Genomic DNA, 21,233 nt, shown 5'->3' on the forward strand with positions numbered 1-21,233 from the left:
TGTGGGATTTAGTGCAAGGCCCAATTAATTTTCATTGTAGCGCCTTATTAGAATAATTTAAGCTGCCAGAACTGAATGAACATTGCTAGACAGCTGGCAGATCAGTTGCATCAAATGTGCATCTTGTGTCTCCTCTGTAGAGCTGAGATCAGAAGATACATCAGAGAGATAGTGGAGCTGGTGGCGGGGGGAGGGGGGTGTGTGTTGAAAAGAGTGACAAACCAGGGTCAGGTGGGATGCAGCTAGTTGAAAACAAAGGGACGAACAAATTTGGGAATATTGCCCAGTAAAGATCACTGCAACAGAGGCTTTTGCTTGCTGTTTCTGGAGCAGCATGCTCCAGTCCTGTTTAAGAACAGCTTGTTTGGCTGCTCAACACTCCAGTGGAATACCAAAATTGCACCAGAGACCTGCAAGAGGTATAGAATCCTTATTTCAAATCACGAGTAGGTTCCTGCCTGTTTCAATTGGAACAGAGATTTTACTGTGTGCTGTTGAGAATCCACATAATTTGAGTTTGTTATTTAGAAAGCCATGAAGTTGCTAAAGCAAATTAAAACGCAGTGTTCGCCGGAAACCTCTGACTTCACCCGCGGTTGGAATTCTTAATCCCGCTCCAGTGAGTGGAGTTTTGGCTGAGCAGCTATTTCTCCATTCTCACTGGCTGCGTTGGCAGGTGAATGAGGTTGAAGAATCCCACCAATATATTAATATCAAAATTACCATCTGTTTTAGCGTATTTAATTAAAACATGTCACTGTAATTTTATTAGGTATTGTTGATTATCTTAATGCACTCAAGGTTGTTTAGCAAGTGCTGCCCAATTGTAGAATCCCATTTAATAATATACATTTTGTTTTGGGCTTTACAATTTTATTAAGCATTGGGGCTAGTTAGGGTAGAGGTAGAGAGATTCTTTCCGCTTAGAAAGGAAACCAGAACTAGAGGGGACAGCCTCAAAATAAGGTGGGGGGGGGGGGGCAGTTTAGAACAGAATTGAAGAGGAACTTCTTCACTCAGGGGGTGGTGAATCTCTGGAGATCTCTGCCCATTGAAGTGGTGGAGGCTACCTTGTTGAATATGCTAAAGTCACGGGTAGATAGATTACTGATAGATGAAGGAATTAAGGGTTATGGGGAGCAGGTGGGAAAGCGGAACTGATCCACTTTGGACCAGCCATGATATTATTGAATGGCGGGGCAGGCTCGAAGGGCTAGATGGCCTACTCCTGCTCCTATTTCTTATGTTCTAAGTATGTAAATATTATATCCATTGCAAGTTGTGGAAAATCCCCTAGCAGTACAATTACAGATGTCGTCCTTGGTGTGAACTGTATCAGAAAAGAACTTTTCATCAGTAGTTGAAACAGTGGTTAAGACTTGTGTAAAATGCTGGTGGTTGTGGGTCTCTCACTTTGAGCTGATGTCTTAAGAATAACATGGAACAAAGTTGTCACCAGGCTTGTTTTGCATACTGCAATCAATTGACAGAAAAATTCTACCTAAGCCAGTATCTTAAATACAATGTGTGTGTGTTTATGGTGTTCTGAGTTTGGCTCAGTTGGCTGGACAGTTAGTGATGCAGAGCGATGCCAAAACACGCGTTCAATTCCTCTACTGGCAAAGGTTATTCATGAAGGCCTGCTTTCTCAATCCTGCCCGAGGTGTGTGACCCTCAAGTTAAGTACCACCAGTCACAGCCTATGGTCATATGGGACTATGGTAACTTTACCTTAACTCTTAATTTATTCCCTCATTGTTTTCTTATTGGTTGCACCTGCTTGTTAATGAAGCACTTTTGGAACTACGTCACTAACATTGCTGAAGTGGAAGATTGCCAAAGCTTATTGTCTTGTGCTCATCAGCACAAACACAAGAGTGCAAATTTTTAAAAATCACAACACCTTATACTACAGGAGAAAGCAGTGATTGACAAGTTGACTCTGGCTAAAGCTTTGCCATAGAGAAAACAATAAGGAACTATAAGCCCCTGTGCTTTTGAGTCATTCAAAAAAGGTGTAACACTTGAACGTATTCCTTTTGTTTGCAGATAATGGGTCCCTGCTTTGCTTCTGGCCGGTATAAATGAACCACATTGTGACCATTATTGATTATCTTAAACTGGTAGCTTTTAATGCATTCAAGGTTGTTTAGTAAGCGCTGCCCAATTGTAGAATCCTATTTGATAATATACATTTTGTTTTGGGCTTTGCAAGTTTGGACTGATTGAGTATAGCCTGTTCTTGACTATTACAAACAGAAGGAACATGTCATTTGATTTGATCAGCTAACTGCTGGGACATATAGTCAATGTACCTGGCTTCATACAGGCAATGAAATGCATACACTATGTTGTTGATTTGTGCGGTATGCAGAATGTCACTTTGGATTTACTCTGGCATTCTGTTCTGAAAAATACCACTTGCGTCATCACTGTATGGTAGCAGCACGACATGGCTTGTTTAACTTGCTATTCATCAAAGTCATTAACGTAACATTATCAAATGCAACAGTCAGTTTGCATGCAAGCATTCCAACAAACAGCTGAGAGGTAAATAAGCAGATAATCAATTTGGTGATGTTGGATAAATACTGATTATTAAATAATCTGTCATCAAGAACACAGTCTCGTCTTTTGACTATATTAAACTTTTGTCAGATCACCGTTAAACTTACACTTTTGTAATGTGAATATACCTAGTTTTTTAAGCCTGTAGGCGTAACAAAGGTTGTTAAAGCTGGGAATCATTCTTGTTGCCCTCATATGAACCATTTCTAAAGTTTCTGTATCACACAGAAGTCTTGACTGACATGGCTGAAATGACAAGTTTTTAAAGTTTTTTTGGTTCATGTGTACAGCTGAACAAAGGGACTTTGTCGGAGTTGATGACACGTGCAAACGTCTACTTTTCATGGCTAATGAAGCTGACTTGGATGACGAGCTTGTCATTAGGAAGTCCTTGATGCAGAAGTGAGTAATTACAGCACGTTTTCTGTTCCCTTTCTTTGTAACTCCAAATCTAGTACTAATAGTTTAAATAAACGTGGACTTAAAGAGCAGCAGCAAGTGTGACTTGTCTAGAGACTCTGTGAAGGAAGAAATGTTTTGATTTCTTCCGTTTGGGAAGTTGTATTTCTGCATAAATCTCTTAATGACTTGACCACCTCCCATTAAGTAAATTACTTCTATGGCTAGTATTCCTATAATACAAAAAAAGTAATTCCTGCATACTTAGCATTTCTTCCTCTGCTCTTCTGCCTCAGTTGTGAGGCTGACAAGAACTCTTTAAAAGACGATCTGATACCTGATGCACTCTGTAATTTTGTTATTTAATATCTTCAGGTAAATAGGTGGGACTATTTGGATTGAATTTCTTTCTGAAGTCCGACTGCCTGTCTCTGGGCAGAGAGACTGCTTTGTGAAACAGGATAGATTTATTGACAATCCAGTATCGGGGAAGTTGTCTCACACCAGTCTTGTTCCCAGAACTAGAATGTTGGTGATACACTTTTCTGACATTGCATCGTTAATACCCTCCTCTAACAGGCTAGGTGCATTGTGAATGAAGAAAAGCATTTACAAGTGAGTAGTGTGGGTCAGCAGTGCCAGCCTGAATACAGCTTTGTTCCTCTAAATCCATGCATGACCATCCATATTTTTACAAGCCCTTTATAAACCAGTTCATTCACAGATTGCAAAGAACAAATAAGAACTGCCTTAGACCTTTCAGAGGTACATGTTTGCTTTTCCAGGTGGGATAATATTGGCCATATACTTGCCCATATATTATTTTTCTTAAAGGCAGTTATGGAGGTTCCACATCCTGCTAAGCTACAAATATTTATGTTTTAATATATAGAATATAGTTTAAGTTTATTTTTTAGTGTCACAAGTAGGCCTACGTTAATATTGCAATGAAGTTACTGTGAAAATCCCCTAGTCGCCACACACTGGCGCCTGTTCAGGTGCGCTGAGGGAAAATTTAGCGCAGCCAGTGCACCTAGCCGGTCTGTTTTTCGGGCTGTGGGAGAGAACCAGAGTACTTGGAAGAAACCCACGCAGACACGGGGAGAATGTGCAGACTCTGCACAGACGGTGACCCAAGCCGGGAATCAAACCTGGGTCCCTGTGAGACAGCAGTGCTAGCCACTGTGCCACCATTCTACCCATGAATATATTCAAATTTTTTTTTAATAACTGACATTTATCTTTTTACTGTGTTATTACTTTCAGTATAAGGTGGTTTTGAATTTGAAACAATAGTTCTAACACTTCACTGCCTCACATAACATTCAAGAATGTTGAACAAGTAACTAATTACCTTTCAGTGCTGTTGTCAAAAAGTGAAGAACATGATTTAATTGCTGTCAGTAACTTGCTGTCAGTCAGTAAATAATAGGATACCAGGTCATTGATCATTTAAGGGTTAAGTATATTGATGTGGGACTGGAGTCACAAATGGATAACACGTTTCCTTATCTAGAAATTATTAGTCAACCAGTTAAGTTTTTCTACAATCAGATAGCTTTGTGGTTTTTTTTTGATACCAGTATTTTATTTCTAGGTCTCTTAAGCTAAAATCCTCTGCTTTATCATGCTCTGCCTCTTAACACCTTAACTCCTAGCTTCTTTGTGAGTTGTCAACTGCACTATGTCAATTCTTCATCACCCCAATTAAAGGTTTTGAAAGTTCAAGTGATTGGGTTGAGGACAGACTAATTCCTACTGAAGTCCAAACATTAAAGGCATAGCATTGTTTCTTTCTCTGTGTACTGTCTCCCTTGCCTCCAATTTCTTTGTAAAGCATGAGAAATTTTGTCCACGTAGACTTCGAAAAATTAATTGATAAGTTTCAGCACAAGAGATTATTAGTAAAAATGAGAGCACATGAATTGGAGATAACCTTCTTGCAAGGTTTGGTAATTAGGTGGGAGGTAAGAAACAGAGTAGGGATAAAGAGAATGCGCTTCTGATGTGACAAGTAGCATTCTTTTAGAGATTCGTGCTGTGGTCTTAGCTGTTCATCATCATCGAATCCCTACAGTGCAGAAGCCATCAAGCCTGCACCGAAAACAATCCCAGACCCTATACCTATTTACCTTGCTCAGCCTTGACACTAAGGGTCAATTTAACACAGCCAATCCTCTTACCCGCACATCTTTGGAGTGTGCAAAGAAACTGGAGCACCCGGAGAAAATCCACGCAGAAACGAGGAGAACTCCACACAGTCACCCGAGGCCAGAATTGAACCTGGGTCTACGGTGCTTTGAGGTAGCAGTGCTAACCACTGTGCCACCCATTACATCCTCCAAGTTATATCTGTGAATGATTTGAAAATGGAATAGGAAGTTATAACTATAAGCTTGCAGATAGTACCAAGTTTGAAGACATGCTAAGCTGTGATTTTGATTTGATTTATTATTGTCACATGTTTTATTATACAGTGAAAAATATTGTTCTTGTGCATTTCTCAGACAAAGCATACAGTACATAGAGAAGGAAAAAAGAGAATGCACCATGTAACGCTGCAGTCATAGCTAGAATATAGAGAAAGATCGACTGTATGCGAGGTAGGTCCATTTAAAAGTCTGATGGCAGCAGAGAAGAAGCTGTTCTTGAGTCAGTTGATACTGTCCTCAGACTTTTGTACCTTTTTCCCAACAGAAGAAGGTGGAAGCGTATATGTCTGAGGTGCATGGGGTCCTTGATTATGTAGCTGCTTTTCCAAGGCAGCGGGAAGTCTAGAGAGTGTCAATGGATGAAGACTAGTTTGAATGATGGACTGGGCTTCGTTCATGAGCCTTTATAGTTTCTTATGGTCTTGTACCGAGCAGGACCTTACTAAGCTGTGATACAACCAGCAAGAATGCTTTCTATCGTGCACCTGTAAAACTTGGTAAGAGTCGTAGCGGACATGCCAAATTTCCTTAGTCTTCTGAGAAAGTAGAGGTGTTGATGGGCTTTCTTAACTATAGCGTCAACACGGAGAGACCAGAACAGGTTGTTGGTGATCTGGGTACTTTAAAAACTTGAAACTCTTTACTTTTTCTACTTCATCCCCGTTAACGTAGACAGGGGCATGTTCTCCACTACGCTTCCTGAAGTCGATGGCTACCTCCTTCATTTTGTTGACATTGAGGAAGCAATTATTGTCGTCGCACCAGTTCACCACATTCTCTCTTTCCTGCACTGTGTCTCGTCATTGTTTGAGATCCAACCCACTAAGGTGGTGTCATCAGCAAACTTGAGTTGAAGGGGAATTAGGCCACACAGTCATAGATGTATAAGGAGTACAGTGAGGGGCTGATGACACAGCCTTGTGGGGCAGAAAGTTACACAGTGAATGAGCTAGACTACCACAGATGGAATTCAATGTGGGAAAATATGAGATCATCCACTTTGGATCCAAGAAAGGCAAAGGGAAACGGCTGTCTTTAATATTGAGAGACTAGGGACTGTGGAAGAGTAAAGGGATTTAGGTGTTGATGTACATGAATTACTAAAGGTGAGTGCACAGGTTCAAAAAGTAAATAAAAAAGACTAATGAAGTGTTTGCCTTTCTGTCAAACACATTAGAATCAAGTACTTAGGAATGATGCTTCAGTTGTACAGAGTCTTGGTCAGACTCCATCTGCATTCATTTTTCAGCACCAAACCATCAGAAAGATGTAAAAGAAAAAAACTGTTCTCTTGAGTTGGTGGGAGGTGATCTCATTGCAGTATTTATGTAGAATTAATTAGAATTTTGCAGCACAGAATTGGGTTGTTCAACTTAGCAGGTTATTGTCGGTATTTATGCTTCATCCCACCTTGTCAACATAGGGGTATTTTAAATTATCAAGGAATTCAATTGGGTAGATACTGAGAAACTCTCCTCTGGGGAAATCCAGAACAAGGATACATAATGTTAAAATTGGAGGTGGGCCATTTTGGAGTTAATTGAAAAAGCTCTGATTCATTTGTAGGGTGGTTGAGAGCTGGAGCATGGTCTGTCAATAGTCTGCGAATGCCGGGTTGGTTGAAACCTTTGAGATTAAGTCTTTTAAATGTTTGTTAGCTTAGGATATCAAAGGCTGTGGACCAAGATTGGGATTCTATGTTGCCATGCTAGAGCAAACTTGTAACAAAAATTCAGTATAGCTGTTGTCTTTAATATGTGTTTAAGAAGGTCTTGAAATAATTTTGACTTTTAAAGTTGTTATTTTTATAAGGATTAAATGTCCTTTTAATACTTCCCATTATATCCACCAAATTGCTTCTTCATTATTTTGAAACCAGGAGCAGCACAGTAGCAGTGGTTAGCACCGCTGCTTCACAGTGCCAGGGATGTGGGTTCAATTCCTGGCTTGGGTCACTGTCTGTGTGGAGTTTGCACATTCTCCCTGTTTCTGCGGGTGCTCTGGTTTCCTCCCACATTTTGAAAGCCGTGCTGATTGGGCGCAGTGACCCGAACAGGTGCCGGACTGCGACGACTAGGGAAATTTCACAATAATTTCATTGCAGCATTAATGTAAGCCTTACTTGTGACTAATAAATGAACTTTAACTTTAATCTCAGAATGGGGCTCAATAGAGAAAATAAGGTGTATTTTATAAAAAGAGATAGATACTGCTGAATGTCATGTGGAATTTCAAGGTATACTGTAAGATTCATATATGTTATTGGAGATGACCGTTTTACATGATTTGGCAGAATTGATGAGGAAACAGAGCTAGCCATTAGAAGCATGTTTAACACACGATACATAGTTGGTGTAGATTGATTTCAATTATTGCACTACATTCATTTTTAAATTTCTGACTCCATTACACTATTTAAGATCCCTACTCCTAGTTATTTTTGGATTTAAATCTGACCTCAAAAGAGAAAGCACATCTTTTGGCTTCTGTCTGGAAAGGGTAACTATAAAATGACACCTAGATATTTATCTGTGCCTATTGATCAGCCCTCTGCAAATGAGGATGTGTAAGACTGAGGCTTAGAGCACTGCCATTAGTTATGGAAATATTGTGCTGAAATTTCTGACGAGGATAAATGCATAGTTAAACAAAAAATCCAGACGGTGCTATCCAAGACATGTCGTTCTGCGATTAGCTTCCGAAAAACGGCTTTTTTCTGTGTTACTTGTAATTCAAATCCATTAAATGATGTGAAGTTCCAACACTTGCACAGCAGATACAAACTAAACTTGCCATAGTTTAAAGCCAGGGCTTTAGCTATTTCAGTCTAAGTACCATTTGTAATGGCACCATAAGTCTGAATTACTATCTAGCATCTCTGGTACTGAAAATTACCAGAATTACAACTGTAGGCTCTCATTCCTTCAGTTTTAATTTTTATTGGCAATTTTAAAAATCGTTTTTTAAATCCCTATTTTTAAACCTCTTCATTTTGTCTTTCACTTAATCCAATTTTTCCCCCTTTTTGTTTTGCTTTTTGTATCTGGTTTGACATTCATCAGATCCTTTCATTAACCTCATGATTGAGGAGGTGTACAAATGTCCATGCAGGTCCAAGGTGCTGTAGTGTTTGCCATTCCCATTTCCCATTTATAAAATCCTAACATGCAAAAGCTTATAAATTGAAACAGCAAGAGCAAATTTTAACTAACGGCAAATACTCTTTGTTCCCTAACGACAGTAAATTCTGGCCTGCTGCCCTTTTCAATTATGTATGCAATTACAGTTTGATAGTGTGATAACTCCAGAACTTGATTGCCTGATGGGCTGTTCTATGAATTGACAATTGTTCACATCAAGGGGTTCGTTCAGTCATGTTGCCAGCATACACAGGATCTTGAGCCTGCACTCTCTGTCCACGAGATTGTTGGCAGGGACTCAACATCTGCCCAAACCTGGAAATCGCAAATCTCACTGGCAAGATCACGATTTCCGATTTTTGGCTCCCATGCTGGCAACATATTCACATTCACCCCCATAATGGGGTGAGTGGGAGAGGAGACCACAGATACCTTCGTGTTGGAACATGGGGGAGATGACTTTCTTTCCAAGTGACCGGGACGCCCTTATGTCAGTGGAGCCGGTTCCTGGTTCTAAGAGGCCCCACCTCACCAGAGTGATGATGCAAACCACACCCACTCTTTTTTGTCAGTTAAAGTGACAAGATCTGGACAGAAAACAGGCCAGTAGTGCTGAAGAAATCCACTTCAGTTTTCTAACCAGAACTGTCACTCAGCCAAATTTTCATAAGGTTCTGCCCATATTGTTTGCAAAATATATTCCCATTTTATTACTAATAAACAGGTAAAAACATACACACATCTTTTTGACAGTATGTAATACAGCTTGTTTTTGATGTTTTTCCATTAATGATTTTTTAAAAGAATACAAATGAAAAATTTATTATGGCTACATGGTAAGCCTAGATCATAGAATAGGTGGTTTTGCTGGAGAGGTTATCAGTGTTTTGAGAAACATGAATACCACATGCCTGATTGTACACATGTTAGTCATCAGAGTATGTATGAAATGAGGTCATCCTTAAAGAAATACAGAGTTTCCCCTTCCAGCTAGCAATTCTTTTTTCCTTATGACATTCTTGTGCTTCAACCCTTTTAACTAAAAATAATAGTGTCAAACTTCTTAGCACAAATATCTGTTTACCTTTGTTCTTTACCAGTTTTTTTTGGGCAGTGCGGATTCATATTATTGCACTAAAATGTCATAGCTGTTGATCAATTTGAGGTTTATTTTTATCAGTGTTTGTGTTATTTTACACAAACATCACCTTCATGTTCCATCTGTAACACATAGCATTCCTCAGTGAGAATGCAAGCAAAAATCTATTCCCAGATCTAAAGCAACACTGCCTGTTAACCGTTTTGTGTTGCTTTTCGTGCGTGGTAATGGATTACTTCTGCTTATTACCCCTGCCCCAGACAGCCTGGTAGAGATCAAGGAACTCACCATATGGGAACTATGAACTAGCGTGCACAGTCAGCCATTGTCTCTGATGCATTGCACCGCAAACCATCACATCACCTTGATCTTTTTATTAAATTTTTTTCTTTAAAATTATTTTGCATACCAAATTTAATGTAGAGACTAAAATATCCCTGATTCAAAGAAGAATATGTTCCAATGCCCTGAATTATAGCACACTGCGCAAATCGGTAATAAATAATTACATCGCCAGGAATTGGAAATACACACCATCTCTGGTAGTATCTGAAAGCAAGATATAAGGTGGAAAGCTTCATTAGACCAAAAATAATAATTACTTTAATCGTTGTTATAGAGAAAGCACTGTATTGTAATTGTAGTTACAGAGAGAGGACTACAAAACTAACAGTGAAGCGGGTCTGTTTTTTTGCTTTTATCTGTCACTGCTTTTCTTTGTAATTTTACTGTATTTGGTTTGATCTTTGACCTCCATTAATTCTGCAGTATTAATATTACCTGTGGGTTGTTGTAATTAATTCATCCTGGTTCTTTGATGTAATCTAGAACAAGAGATCACCTTGGCAAGAATTAATTGTGGTACAGACAGATAGAAGCAGTTTATAGATTTTTCCATATAAGCTATTGTTCATTGGAAGTCCTTTGATTTGCTGGTTTCAAACTGAACAAATGATAGCATCTGCCTTATTGAGAGTTCTAGTAGTGCATCATGACATTACTTAAGCTCTAATTCATCTGTGATACACTTTTGTTTTTACTTTTTCTAAATTCCTTAAACATGATGGAAAGTGTAGTGAATAAAGTAGATGAGCTTAGGGCATGAATTGCTGCTTGGGAATGTGATGTGGTGGCCATTACAGAGACTTGGATGTCTCAGGGACAGGACTGGGTACTTCAGGTGCCGGGATTCAGATGCTTCAGGAAGGACAGGGAGGAGGGCAAAAGAGGTGGCGGAGTGGCACTGTTGATCAGGGACAGTGTCATGGCTGCAGAGAAGGTGGAAGCTGTGGAAGGACTGTCTATGCAGTCTCTGTGGGTGGAAGTTAGGAACAGCAAAGGGTCGATAACTTTGCTGGGTGTTTTCTATAGGCCACCCACTAGTGACAGGGAAGTTGAGGTGCAGATAGGGAAACAAATCCTAGAAAGATGTATTAATAACAGAGTTGTCGTGATGGGAGACTTCAATTTCCCAAACATCGACTGGAATATCCCTAAGGTAAGGGGTTTGGATGGGGAGGAGTTTGTAAGGTTTGTCCAGGAGGGTTTCCTGACACAGCACGTGAATAAGCCTACGAGAGGAGAGGCTGTACTTGACCTGGTGCTGGCTAATGAACCAGGACAAGTGTTGGATCTCTCGGTGAGAGAGCATCTCGGGGATGGAGATCATAATTCTATCTCCTTCACGATAGCATTGGAAAGAAAGGCGTATAAAAGGTTCAGAGAGCTAAGAGATGTTAAGGATCTAGAGGAGTATAAGGCTTGTAGAAAGGAGCTTAAAAAGGAAATTAGGAGAGCCAGAAGGGGACATGCCAAGGCCTTGGCGGGTAAGATTAAGGAGAATCCCGAGGCGTTCTACAAATATGTGAAGAGTAAAAGGATGAGAAGAGAAGGGATAGGACCTATAAAAGGTGAAGGGGGAAAAGTCTGTGGAACCAGAAGAAATGGCAGAGGTGCTTAATGAGTACTTTGCCTCGGTATTCACGGTGGAAAGTGATCTGGGAGGTTGTACTACAGGTTTACGGCAGACTGAAAAGATTGAGTATGTGTATGTTAAGAAAGAGGATGTGTTGGAACTTTTAAATTCTATCAAGATAGATAAGTAGCTGGGACCGGATGGGATGTACCCCAGGTTACTGTGGGAGGTGAGGGAAGTGATTGCAGAGCCCCTGGCGATGATCTTTGCAACGTCAATGGAGACAGGAGAGGTTTTGGAGGATTGCGGATGTGGTACCTATTTTCAAGAAAAGGAACAGGGATAGCCCAGGAAATTACCGACCAGTGAGTCTGACCTCAGTGGTTGGTAAGTTGATGGAGAGGATTCTGAGGGACAAGGTTTATGAGCATTTAGAATGATCAGAAATAGTCAGCACGGCTTTGCCAAGGGCAGGACGTGCCTTACGAGCCTAGTTGAGTTCTTTGAAAATGTGACTGAACACATTGATGAAGGAAAAGTGGTGGACGTGGTTTACATGGACTTCAGCAAGGCGTTTGATAAGGTCCCCCATGCAAGACTTCTTGAGAAGGTGAGAAGGCATGGTATCCAAGGGGCTTTGGCCTTGTGGATCCAGAACTGGCTTGCCTGCAGAAGGCAGAGAGTGGTTGTGGATGGGTCTTTTTCTGCATGGAGGTCAGTCACCAGTGGAATGCCCCAGGGATCTGTTCTAGGACCCTTGCTGTTTGTCATTTTCATAAATGACCTGAATGAGGAAGTGGAGGGATGGGTTAGTAAGTTCGCTGACGATACAAAGGTTGGCGATGTTATGGATAGTCTGGAGGGATGTCAGAAGTTGCAGCGTGACATAGATAGGATGCAAGACTGGGCGGAGAAGTGGCAGGTGGACTTCAACATGGATAAATGTGTAGTGGTCTGTTTCGGCCGGACCAGTGGGATGCAGGAGTACAATATCAAGGGTAGGAGTCTTAGCTGTGTTGGAGCAGAAGGATCTCGGGATCCTGGTCCATAGGACTCTTAAATCGACCTCGCAGGTGGAGGATGTGGTCAAGAAGGCGTATGGTGTACTGGCCTTCATTAATCGAGGGATTGAGTTTAGGAGTCGGGAGGTAATGCTGCAACTTTATGACTCTTGTCAGACCCCACTTGGAGCACTGTGCGCAGTTCTGGTCGCCTCACTACAGGAAGGATGTGGAAGCTATTGAGCGGGTGCAGAGGAGATTTACAAGGATGTTGCCTGGATTGGGAGGCATGCCTTAGGAAGATAGGTTGAGGGAGCTAGGTCTCCTCCCTGGAGAGACGAAGGTTGAGAGGTGACCTCATAGAGGTTTATAAAATGTTGAGAGGAATAGATAGGGTGGATTCTCAGAGGCTATTTCCCAGGGCTGAAATGGTCGCTATGAGAGGACACAAGTTTAAGGTGCTGGGAAGCAAGTACAGAGGAGATGTTAGGGGTAAGTTTTTCACTCAGAAGTGGTGAGTGAGTGGAATCGGCTGCCGTCGGTGGTGGTAGAGGCGAACTCGCTGGGTCTTTTAAAAGACTTCTGGATGAGTCTATGGGATCTAATGGGATTGGGAGTTACAGATAGTTCTATGGCTTGGTAGGTGTAGATGTGATCGGCGCAAACAGGCCAAAGCGCCTCTTTGTGCTGTAGTGTTCTATGTTCTATGATGCAATATCAGGCATGTCCACTATTCTGTGTATATTGGTATTTCAATTGAGAGCGGATCTGACAATACATTTGGACTATAGAAGACTCAAGGAGACCATAGGTTAACCAAATCTGAAGCATAAAATGGTTACAGCACAGAAGATGGTAATTTGGCCTGTCCTGTCATGCCAGTTACCTGCAAGAACTACCAGCTAGTCACTCTTTCCCCCTTCCTGTCCCCATAGTCTATAATTTTTTTTCTTTAGATAATTATCCAGCTCCCTTTAAAAAGCCACACTTGAATCTGCCTTCATCACACTCTCAGGCAGTGCATTCCAGATTGTGACCACAGGCTGCATTTAAAAAAAATGTTTTCCTCATGTCATCTTTGGTTCTTTTCCGTTCACCTTCTGTGTGCTTTGGTACTTGGTCCTTTCCTTTTTTTCTCCCTGTCTGGTTCGACTAAATTGCTCATGATTTTGAACACACTCTCTACCTTCTCTAAGGAGAACCACCCCAGTTTTTCCAATTTATTCACAGATATATACGTTCCTCATTCCTGGAACTATTTTTATAAATCTTTCTGCACTCTCTCATTCACATCCTTCCTAAAATGTGATGCTCAGAATTGAATGCCATATTCTACTTGAGGCCTTATACCTTAATAACTACTGACTAACCCTGCCATGCCACCTTCAAAAATCTATGCACATATATTCCATAAGACATAGGAGCAGAATTAGGCCACTCAGCCCATCGAGTCTGCTGCACTATTCGATCATGGCTGATACTTTTCTCACCCCCATTCTCCTGCCTTTTCCCCGTAATGCCTGATCCCCTTATTAATCAAGAACCTATCTGTCTTAAAGACACTCAATGATGTGGCCTCCACAGCCTTTTGTGGCAAAGACTCCCACAGATTCACCACTCTCTGACTGAAGAAATTCTTCCATCTCTCTTTTAAAGGATCGTCCCTTTTAGCCTGAGGTTGTGCCTCCTAGTTCTAGTTTTTCCTACTAGTGGAAATATCCTGTCCACGTCCACCCTATCCAGGCCTGACAGTATGCTGTAAGTTTCAATAAGATTCCTCCCCTCCTTCTAACCTCCAACGAGTACAGACCCAGAGTCCTCAACCGTTGCTCATACAACAAGCTCTTCATTCCAGGGATCATTCTTGTGAACCTTCTCTGGACCATGGGCAGCACATCCATCCTTAGATGTGGGGCCCTGGGTTCCTCTGCTATCTTCCCCCACCTGCTCTCTCCCACCCCCCTTCGGATCTTGCAGTGTTATTTCTGAAAGCTTTCTCACCACTGAGGTTAAACTGACTGACCTGCATTTACTGGGTTTACCATTATTGGCTTGAACAAAGGTGTAATATTCGCAATTCTCCGGTCTTTGGCTACTACTGCCTCTGTATCATAGAATCATAGAATCCTGCAGTGCAGAAGGAGGCCATTCAGTCCATCGAGTATGCACTGACCACAATCCCACCTAGGCCCTATTCCCATAACCCCAGTCATTTACCCTAGCTAGCCCCCCTGACACTAAAGGGCAATTTAGCATGGCCAGTCCACCTAACCCGCATACCTTTGGACTGTGGGAGGAAACTGGAGGAAACCCATGCTGTCACGGGGAGAATATACAAACTCCACATAGACAGTGACTCAAACAGGGATTCAAACCCGGGACCCTGGCACTGTGAGTCAGCAGTGCTAACTGCTGTGTCATTGTGCTGCCCAGTTGTGTCACCCTACTGCATATCTAAAGAGGATTGGAGCTTTATGGCCATTACATCTATGAATTCCAGCTTTACCTCACTCCCTATCCTCCGTTGCTTCACATCCGAACCTGGTGACTTTGCAACTTTTAACTATAACCAACCTTTCCATTACATCCTGATCAACTTTTAGACCACCCATTGTCTCATTAGGAATTTAAGAAATACATTTGTCACATGTATCGTGGTATATATGGTTACGGTAGGTTTGAGTTACAGTGCCAGCAGGGACATAGTGTAGGCAGGGCCATAGTTTAATGTTTCTTTATTAGTGTCACAAGTAGCCTTACATTAACACTGCAAAGTCCCCTAGTCCCCTTGCGAAAGTCCCCCAGTTGCCACACTCTGACACCTGTTTGGTTAACTGAGGAAGAATTTAGCTTGACCTGCACTTCTAACTAGCACATCTTTCAGACGTGGGAGGAAACCCACATAGACACGGGGAGAATGTGCAAACTCCGCAAAGTGACCCAAGCTGGGAATTGAACCTGGGTGCCTGGTGCTGTGAGGCAGCAATGCTAACCACTGTGCCACCAAGCAGCCCAGGGGATCCCCCTGCTAGTAAGTCATAGTCCACCCGATAGGGATGGTGAAATGTCAGTTCCCCTGCGACATGCCCCTTCATCCAAGATATTATCCCATCCAGTTTAGTTGAGGTTGACCTATGAACGTCAGAGGAGTTTGTCAGCTAATAAACAGACATTTCATTTATATATACCTAGATTTCCTGCATTTGTAGTGTTTTGTTCATGTAGACAGTGGTCCATCTATATTGAAAAGCCTTCAAAAGTACCTTTTAATGACTGCTGCTATCAATTACGTCTGCTGTCACATACCTTAAAGCATTGCTACAATGTCATTATTAAAAAAGTAATAACCTGTTTTTTGGAATACTGCAGTATTATGGTGATTTACAACAAATATATATTTGCTACCAAATATTAACCATATTAAAGAAGCTTTTTTCCAATTTACAGCAATCAACTTGGCAAATCAAAAAATGCATATCTGATGTTCAGCCACCATGTTCCACAGCATTTCAGTTAAAATGAGTTTTTGATGGAATGAGCTTTGATTTCTATAATGGATTCTTAATTTGTGGAACCAGCTTGCAATAAGATACCAGCGATGGTTCGTTCACAGCGAGGGTAGCAATGGAAGAGTGTGTTTCTGAATGGAGAGCTGTGACAAGTGGCATTTCTCAGGGATCAGTGCTGGGACCTTTGCTGTTTGTAATATATATAAATGCTTTGGAGGAAAATGTAGCTGGTTTGATTAGTAAGTTTGCGGACAACACAAAGGTTGGTGGATTTGCAGATAGCAATGAGGAGCATCAGAGGATACAGTAGGATATAGATCAGTTGGAGACTTGGGCAGAGAGATGCCAGATGGAGTTTAATCTGACAAATGTGAGGTAATGCATTTTGGAAGGTCTAATACAGATAGGAAATATACAGGAAATGGCAGAACCCTTAAGAGTATTGATAGCCAAAGGGATCTGGGTGTATAGGTACACAGGACACTGAAAGTGGCAATGCAGGTGGAGAAGGTAGTCAAGAAGGCATACAGCATGCTTGCCTTCGTCGGCTGGGGCATTGAGTTTAAAAGTTGGCAAGTCATGTTGCAGCTTTATAGAACCTTAGCTACGTCGCACTTGGAATATTGTGTTCAATTCTGGTTGCCACACTACCAGAAGGATGTGGAGGCTTTGGAGAGCGTACAGAAAAGATTTACCAGAATGTTGCCTGGCATGGAGGGCATTAGTTATGAAGAGAGGTTGGAGAAACTTTGTTTGTTCTCACTGGAACAACGGAGGTTGAGGGGCGACCTGATAGAAGTCTACAAGATTATGAGAGGCGTGGATAGTCAGAAGCTTTTTCCCAGAGTGGAAGAGTCAATTACTAGGGGGCACAGGTTTAAGGTACGAGAGGCAAGGTTTAAAGATGTACGAGACAAGTTTTTTTACACAGAGAGTAGTGGGTGCCTTGTTGCCGGGAGAGGTAGAGAAAGCAAATATGGTACTGACTTTGAAGCAGCATCTTGACAAATACATGAATAGAATGGGCATGGAGAGATATGGTCCCCGGAAGGGTAAGGGGTTTTAGTTAAGTTGGGTGGCATGGTCGGTGCAGACATAGAGGGGCGAAAGGCCTGTTCCTGTGCTGTAATTTTCTTTGTTCTAGTAATTGCTGATTTTTTTTTTCAGATACCCTAGAATGCACATAAAAACTGCACTCGTGGATGCCCATCTGTACTGCATGAAAAAATGGGTTCTGGACTTCCTGGTGGAAAACAAGTAAGGGATTATAATACCATTACTGCACAAATAGCTCTGTGGTGTGCTCTGAAAATTAGCTATGAATTTCCACAGCATTCAAAAACACTCAGAACAAAAAGCTAAAATATGTCACTGGTGAAGATCAGGGACAGGAAATAGATTTGAAATATATAGCTTGGAATTTTAGTTTAAATGTAATCCTATATATGAATTTTAATATAGTAAGGGAATGTTCATGGTTACAAAAAGTTAGATTTCCAGCAGCTCTGGGAATTTGCATGCTGTCCTGTCAGACCAGTTAAATTTTCACCTTGTGTACCAGGACATTGAAGTAAACCCTGGCATTACAGTAATAATAATAATAATGACGAATTTATTGGATTTCTATGAGGATGTGACTAGTGCGGTAGACAGAGAGGAACCGGTGGATGTGGTGTCTCTCGATTTTCAAAAGACGTTTCATAAGGTGCCACACAAAAGGTTGCTTCAGAAGGTTAGGGGGCATGGAGTTGGGGGTAAGGTGTTAGTGTGGATAGAGGATTGGTTGTCTAATAGGAGGCAGAGAGTTGGTATCAATGGGTGCTATTCTGATTGGCGGTTGATGACTAGGGATCGGTGCTGGGGCCTCTGCTATTTACCATTTTTATAGATGACCTGGAGGAGGGGGCTGAGTGTAGGGTGACGAAATTTGCTGATGACACGAAGATGAGTGGAAAAGCAAATTGTGCGGAGGGTGTGGAAAGTCTGCAGAGGGATCTAGATAGGCTAAGCGAGTGGGTGAGGACCTGGCAGATGGAATACAATGTTAGCAAGTGTGAGGTTATCCACTTTGGCAGAAATAATAGTAGGAGGGGTTACTATTTAAAGGGTGAAAAGCTGCAGTGTGCTATGGTGCAGAGGGACCTGGGGGTCCTTGTGCATGAGTCGCAAAAACCCAGTCTGCAGGTGCAGCAGGTGATCAAGAAGGCGAATGGGATGCTGGCCTTTATAGCGAGAGGGATAGAATATAAAAGCAGGGAGGTCTTGCTGCAACTGTACAGGGCACTGGTGAGGCCGCAGCTGGAGTACTGTGTGCAGTTTTGGTCGCTGCACTTGCGCAAGGATATTTTGGCCTTGGAGGGAGTGCAGAGGAGGTTCACTAGGCTGATACCGGAGATGAGGGGGTTGGACTATGAAGAGAGACTAAATAGACTGGGTTTGTACTCGTTGGAGTTTAGAAGGATGAGGGGGGATCTTATAGAGACGTATAAGATAATGAAAGGGATAGATAGGGTAGAGGTAGCGAGATTCTTCCCGCTCAGAAAGGACAGTAGGACTAGAGGGCACAGCCTCAAGATAAGGGGGGTGCAGTTTAGAACAGAGTTGAGGAGGAACTTCTTCACTCAAAGGCTGGTGAATCTCTGGAATTCTCTGTCCATTGAAGTGGTGGAGGCTACCTCGCTAAATATATTTAAGTCACGGGTAGATAGGTTTTTGACAGACGGGAATTAAGAGTTATGGGGAGAAAGCGGGAAAGTGGAACTGATCCACTTCAGATCAGCCGTGATCTTATTGAATGGTGGGGCAGGCTCGAAGGGCTAGATGGCCTACTCCTGCTCCTATTTCTTATGTTCTTATGTAACCTTGTCACAATAATAACCCTGTGATGCTAAAAAACTTGGCTCAGCTCCCAGTTCAGAGGTTTATGGATCCAAGCCGCACTTCATGGCTTGATTGCATAACCTACACGCAGGTTTTACCCACAGAGATATTGTTATACTGGTGTCCTATCAGACTGTTGGGTGGGCATCAAAGGTGCAGTTATACTTTTTAAAAAACATTGTGTAATTGATTACTTGTAGGAGTCATAACTGAGACACACTGGCATCTATACTGTTTACTTGTGCAAGCTTCTGTAGCTTAGAAACAAATGAAAGACCCCATATGATCAGTCAGTTGAGATGGGCTAGCCTTTGATTTGCAGCTTCAGCTATCAATAAAGATTTTTCAGTCACTGTTGAGAACTAACTTTTCTGTATTAAATAAATAAATGCCAGGGGCTAAGACTTTACCCTGTATACTTTTATAATATATATAAAATCATATAATAATTGTATTTGGACATTGGTTTCATATCTGTGGAATCAAGATTGCTAATTAAAATAATTGTATGAATTGTTGAATGAAATCTGTTGGATATATGAAATGCTTCAGATAAATTACCTCATATATAATATCCTCATGGCTAACTTCTAAAATTTTAAAAACTGGACAGAAACTTTAAAAGGCTGAATCCAGGTCTGGCTTTGACTTTCAAAGGAAGGGAACTTTATGGTCATGTCAGAGAAGTGACATCTCGGTATCTCTGAAAAGACACTAACACCCCTGTGGACTGCGGACACCAAATTCAATGAGAATTATAGAAAGGCCACCTACATGGGGAGGGATTGGCATTATGGTTACTGTTACTGGACTAATAATCCAGAAATCCAGGTGATGACCTGAGTTTGAATCCCACCTCAGCAGAGTTCAATAAAAATCTGGAATTAACATCTCATGATCATAAAAACATTGTCAATTACCATAAAAATCCATCTGGTTCACTAATGTCCTTTAGAGAGGGAAATCTGCCACCTTTACCTGGTCTGGCCTACACGTGACTCCAGATCCATGTGGTTGACTCTTAAATGCCCTCTGAAATGGCTTGGAAATGTTGGCCCAGCCCATGACACATACATGCCTAACATTTTCTTTAAAAATTCATAAGCCAGGCCTGGCTACAGGAGCCAAGCCGTCTGCTACATCAAAGGACCCACAATTTTCCTTTCAAATTCTTATTGGTTGGAATATTAACAATGTCGGGAACCCACACAAAGGAATTTACTCCATTTGTCAAAGACAGAGTGGAGATTTGGCAGTCATGTGTTAGTTGGGAGAACTTGTTGCACTGTCTTGCTGTGCCGAAAATCAGCCTGCTATCTTCCATCTACCAAGCAACAGCACAGAAAAAGGGCTCAGTTGGTTTACATTCCTGGCCCCATCTACACAGTTTCTGCTGGAACTTCTGAACTTCTATACCATTTCCTGCAAGACTGAACAATCTCTACATGCCTATTTCATCAGGTTCATCGATTACTTTCACAGTAAGACCACACAATCAGCTGCCTCTGTCATTTTCTTCCCTTTCTCTGGCAGTGGGACCAAATCTTTTCTGAGGTTCAACCCTATCCTAGCTTTGAACTCAATTTTTTTCTCTAATTTCTTAACTGTCTCCCCATATGCTCTCTCTAATCAGTGCAGTGGTTAGCACTGCTGCCACATAGTGCCAGGGACCCAGGTTCAATTCCAACCTCAGATGGCTGCCTGTGTGGAGTTTGCATTTTCCCTCAAGGCCATAGAAAATACAGGTGATCTGGGAGTCATTTTAGCCTCTATTGTCCAGGTCTGCTGTATGCAGTACAGTCCATGCCAGATCCCTGATTAAAAAAATGTGAGGCACAGAGTTCACTGGGGACCAGGAATAGACAGCAGGACATGATGGCATATCTTGTCTGGAGGGTTGACAAGGATGTGAAGGCTGTTCAGCAGCAGCCCATATAGGAAATCTCCTTGCGCAAAGCATAAAGGCACCAGGAGAATTTCTGTGAGCCTGTTCAAATTGTGGGGCCGAGGTTCCCAAGGGAGGTTTCGGGACACAGGGAAGTCCCTTTTTATACTCTACAATGAAAATCAACAAAGTGCATTTTAATATGTGCTCAGGATAATCAGTTAATACCCACCACATGTAAACTTTAATAATAATTAACATAATATTAACACATAATGGTATAATGCCATTAAATAATTATTGGATAGGAAAAAGTGCAGATATTAGTAAATATAAGGGATACTTAGGACAATGACTAGTGGTGCTGAATCCAAAAGAATACTTGTACAAAACATGAAAAATCAA

General features: G+C 41.6%; 1 protein-coding gene across 1 annotated transcript in view; it reads left to right on the top strand.

Annotated features, from left to right (window-relative positions):
• eif2b3 (eukaryotic translation initiation factor 2B, subunit 3 gamma) overlaps positions 1 to 21,233 on the top strand; it is a 106,603-nt gene that overhangs the window by 30,606 nt on the left and 54,764 nt on the right. The window contains exons 5-6 of the mRNA XM_080195372.1: positions 2,859 to 2,970; positions 17,231 to 17,320. Of these exons, the coding sequence (XP_080051498.1) occupies positions 2,859 to 2,970; positions 17,231 to 17,320 (202 nt within the window). The remainder of the gene's footprint in view (positions 1 to 2,858; positions 2,971 to 17,230; positions 17,321 to 21,233) is intronic.

Source organism: Carcharhinus amblyrhynchos, chromosome 9 (genome assembly GCF_965287045.1).
Source record: "Carcharhinus amblyrhynchos chromosome 9, sCarAmb.v2.hapA, whole genome shotgun sequence".
Taxonomy (NCBI): domain Eukaryota; kingdom Metazoa; phylum Chordata; class Chondrichthyes; order Carcharhiniformes; family Carcharhinidae; genus Carcharhinus; species Carcharhinus amblyrhynchos.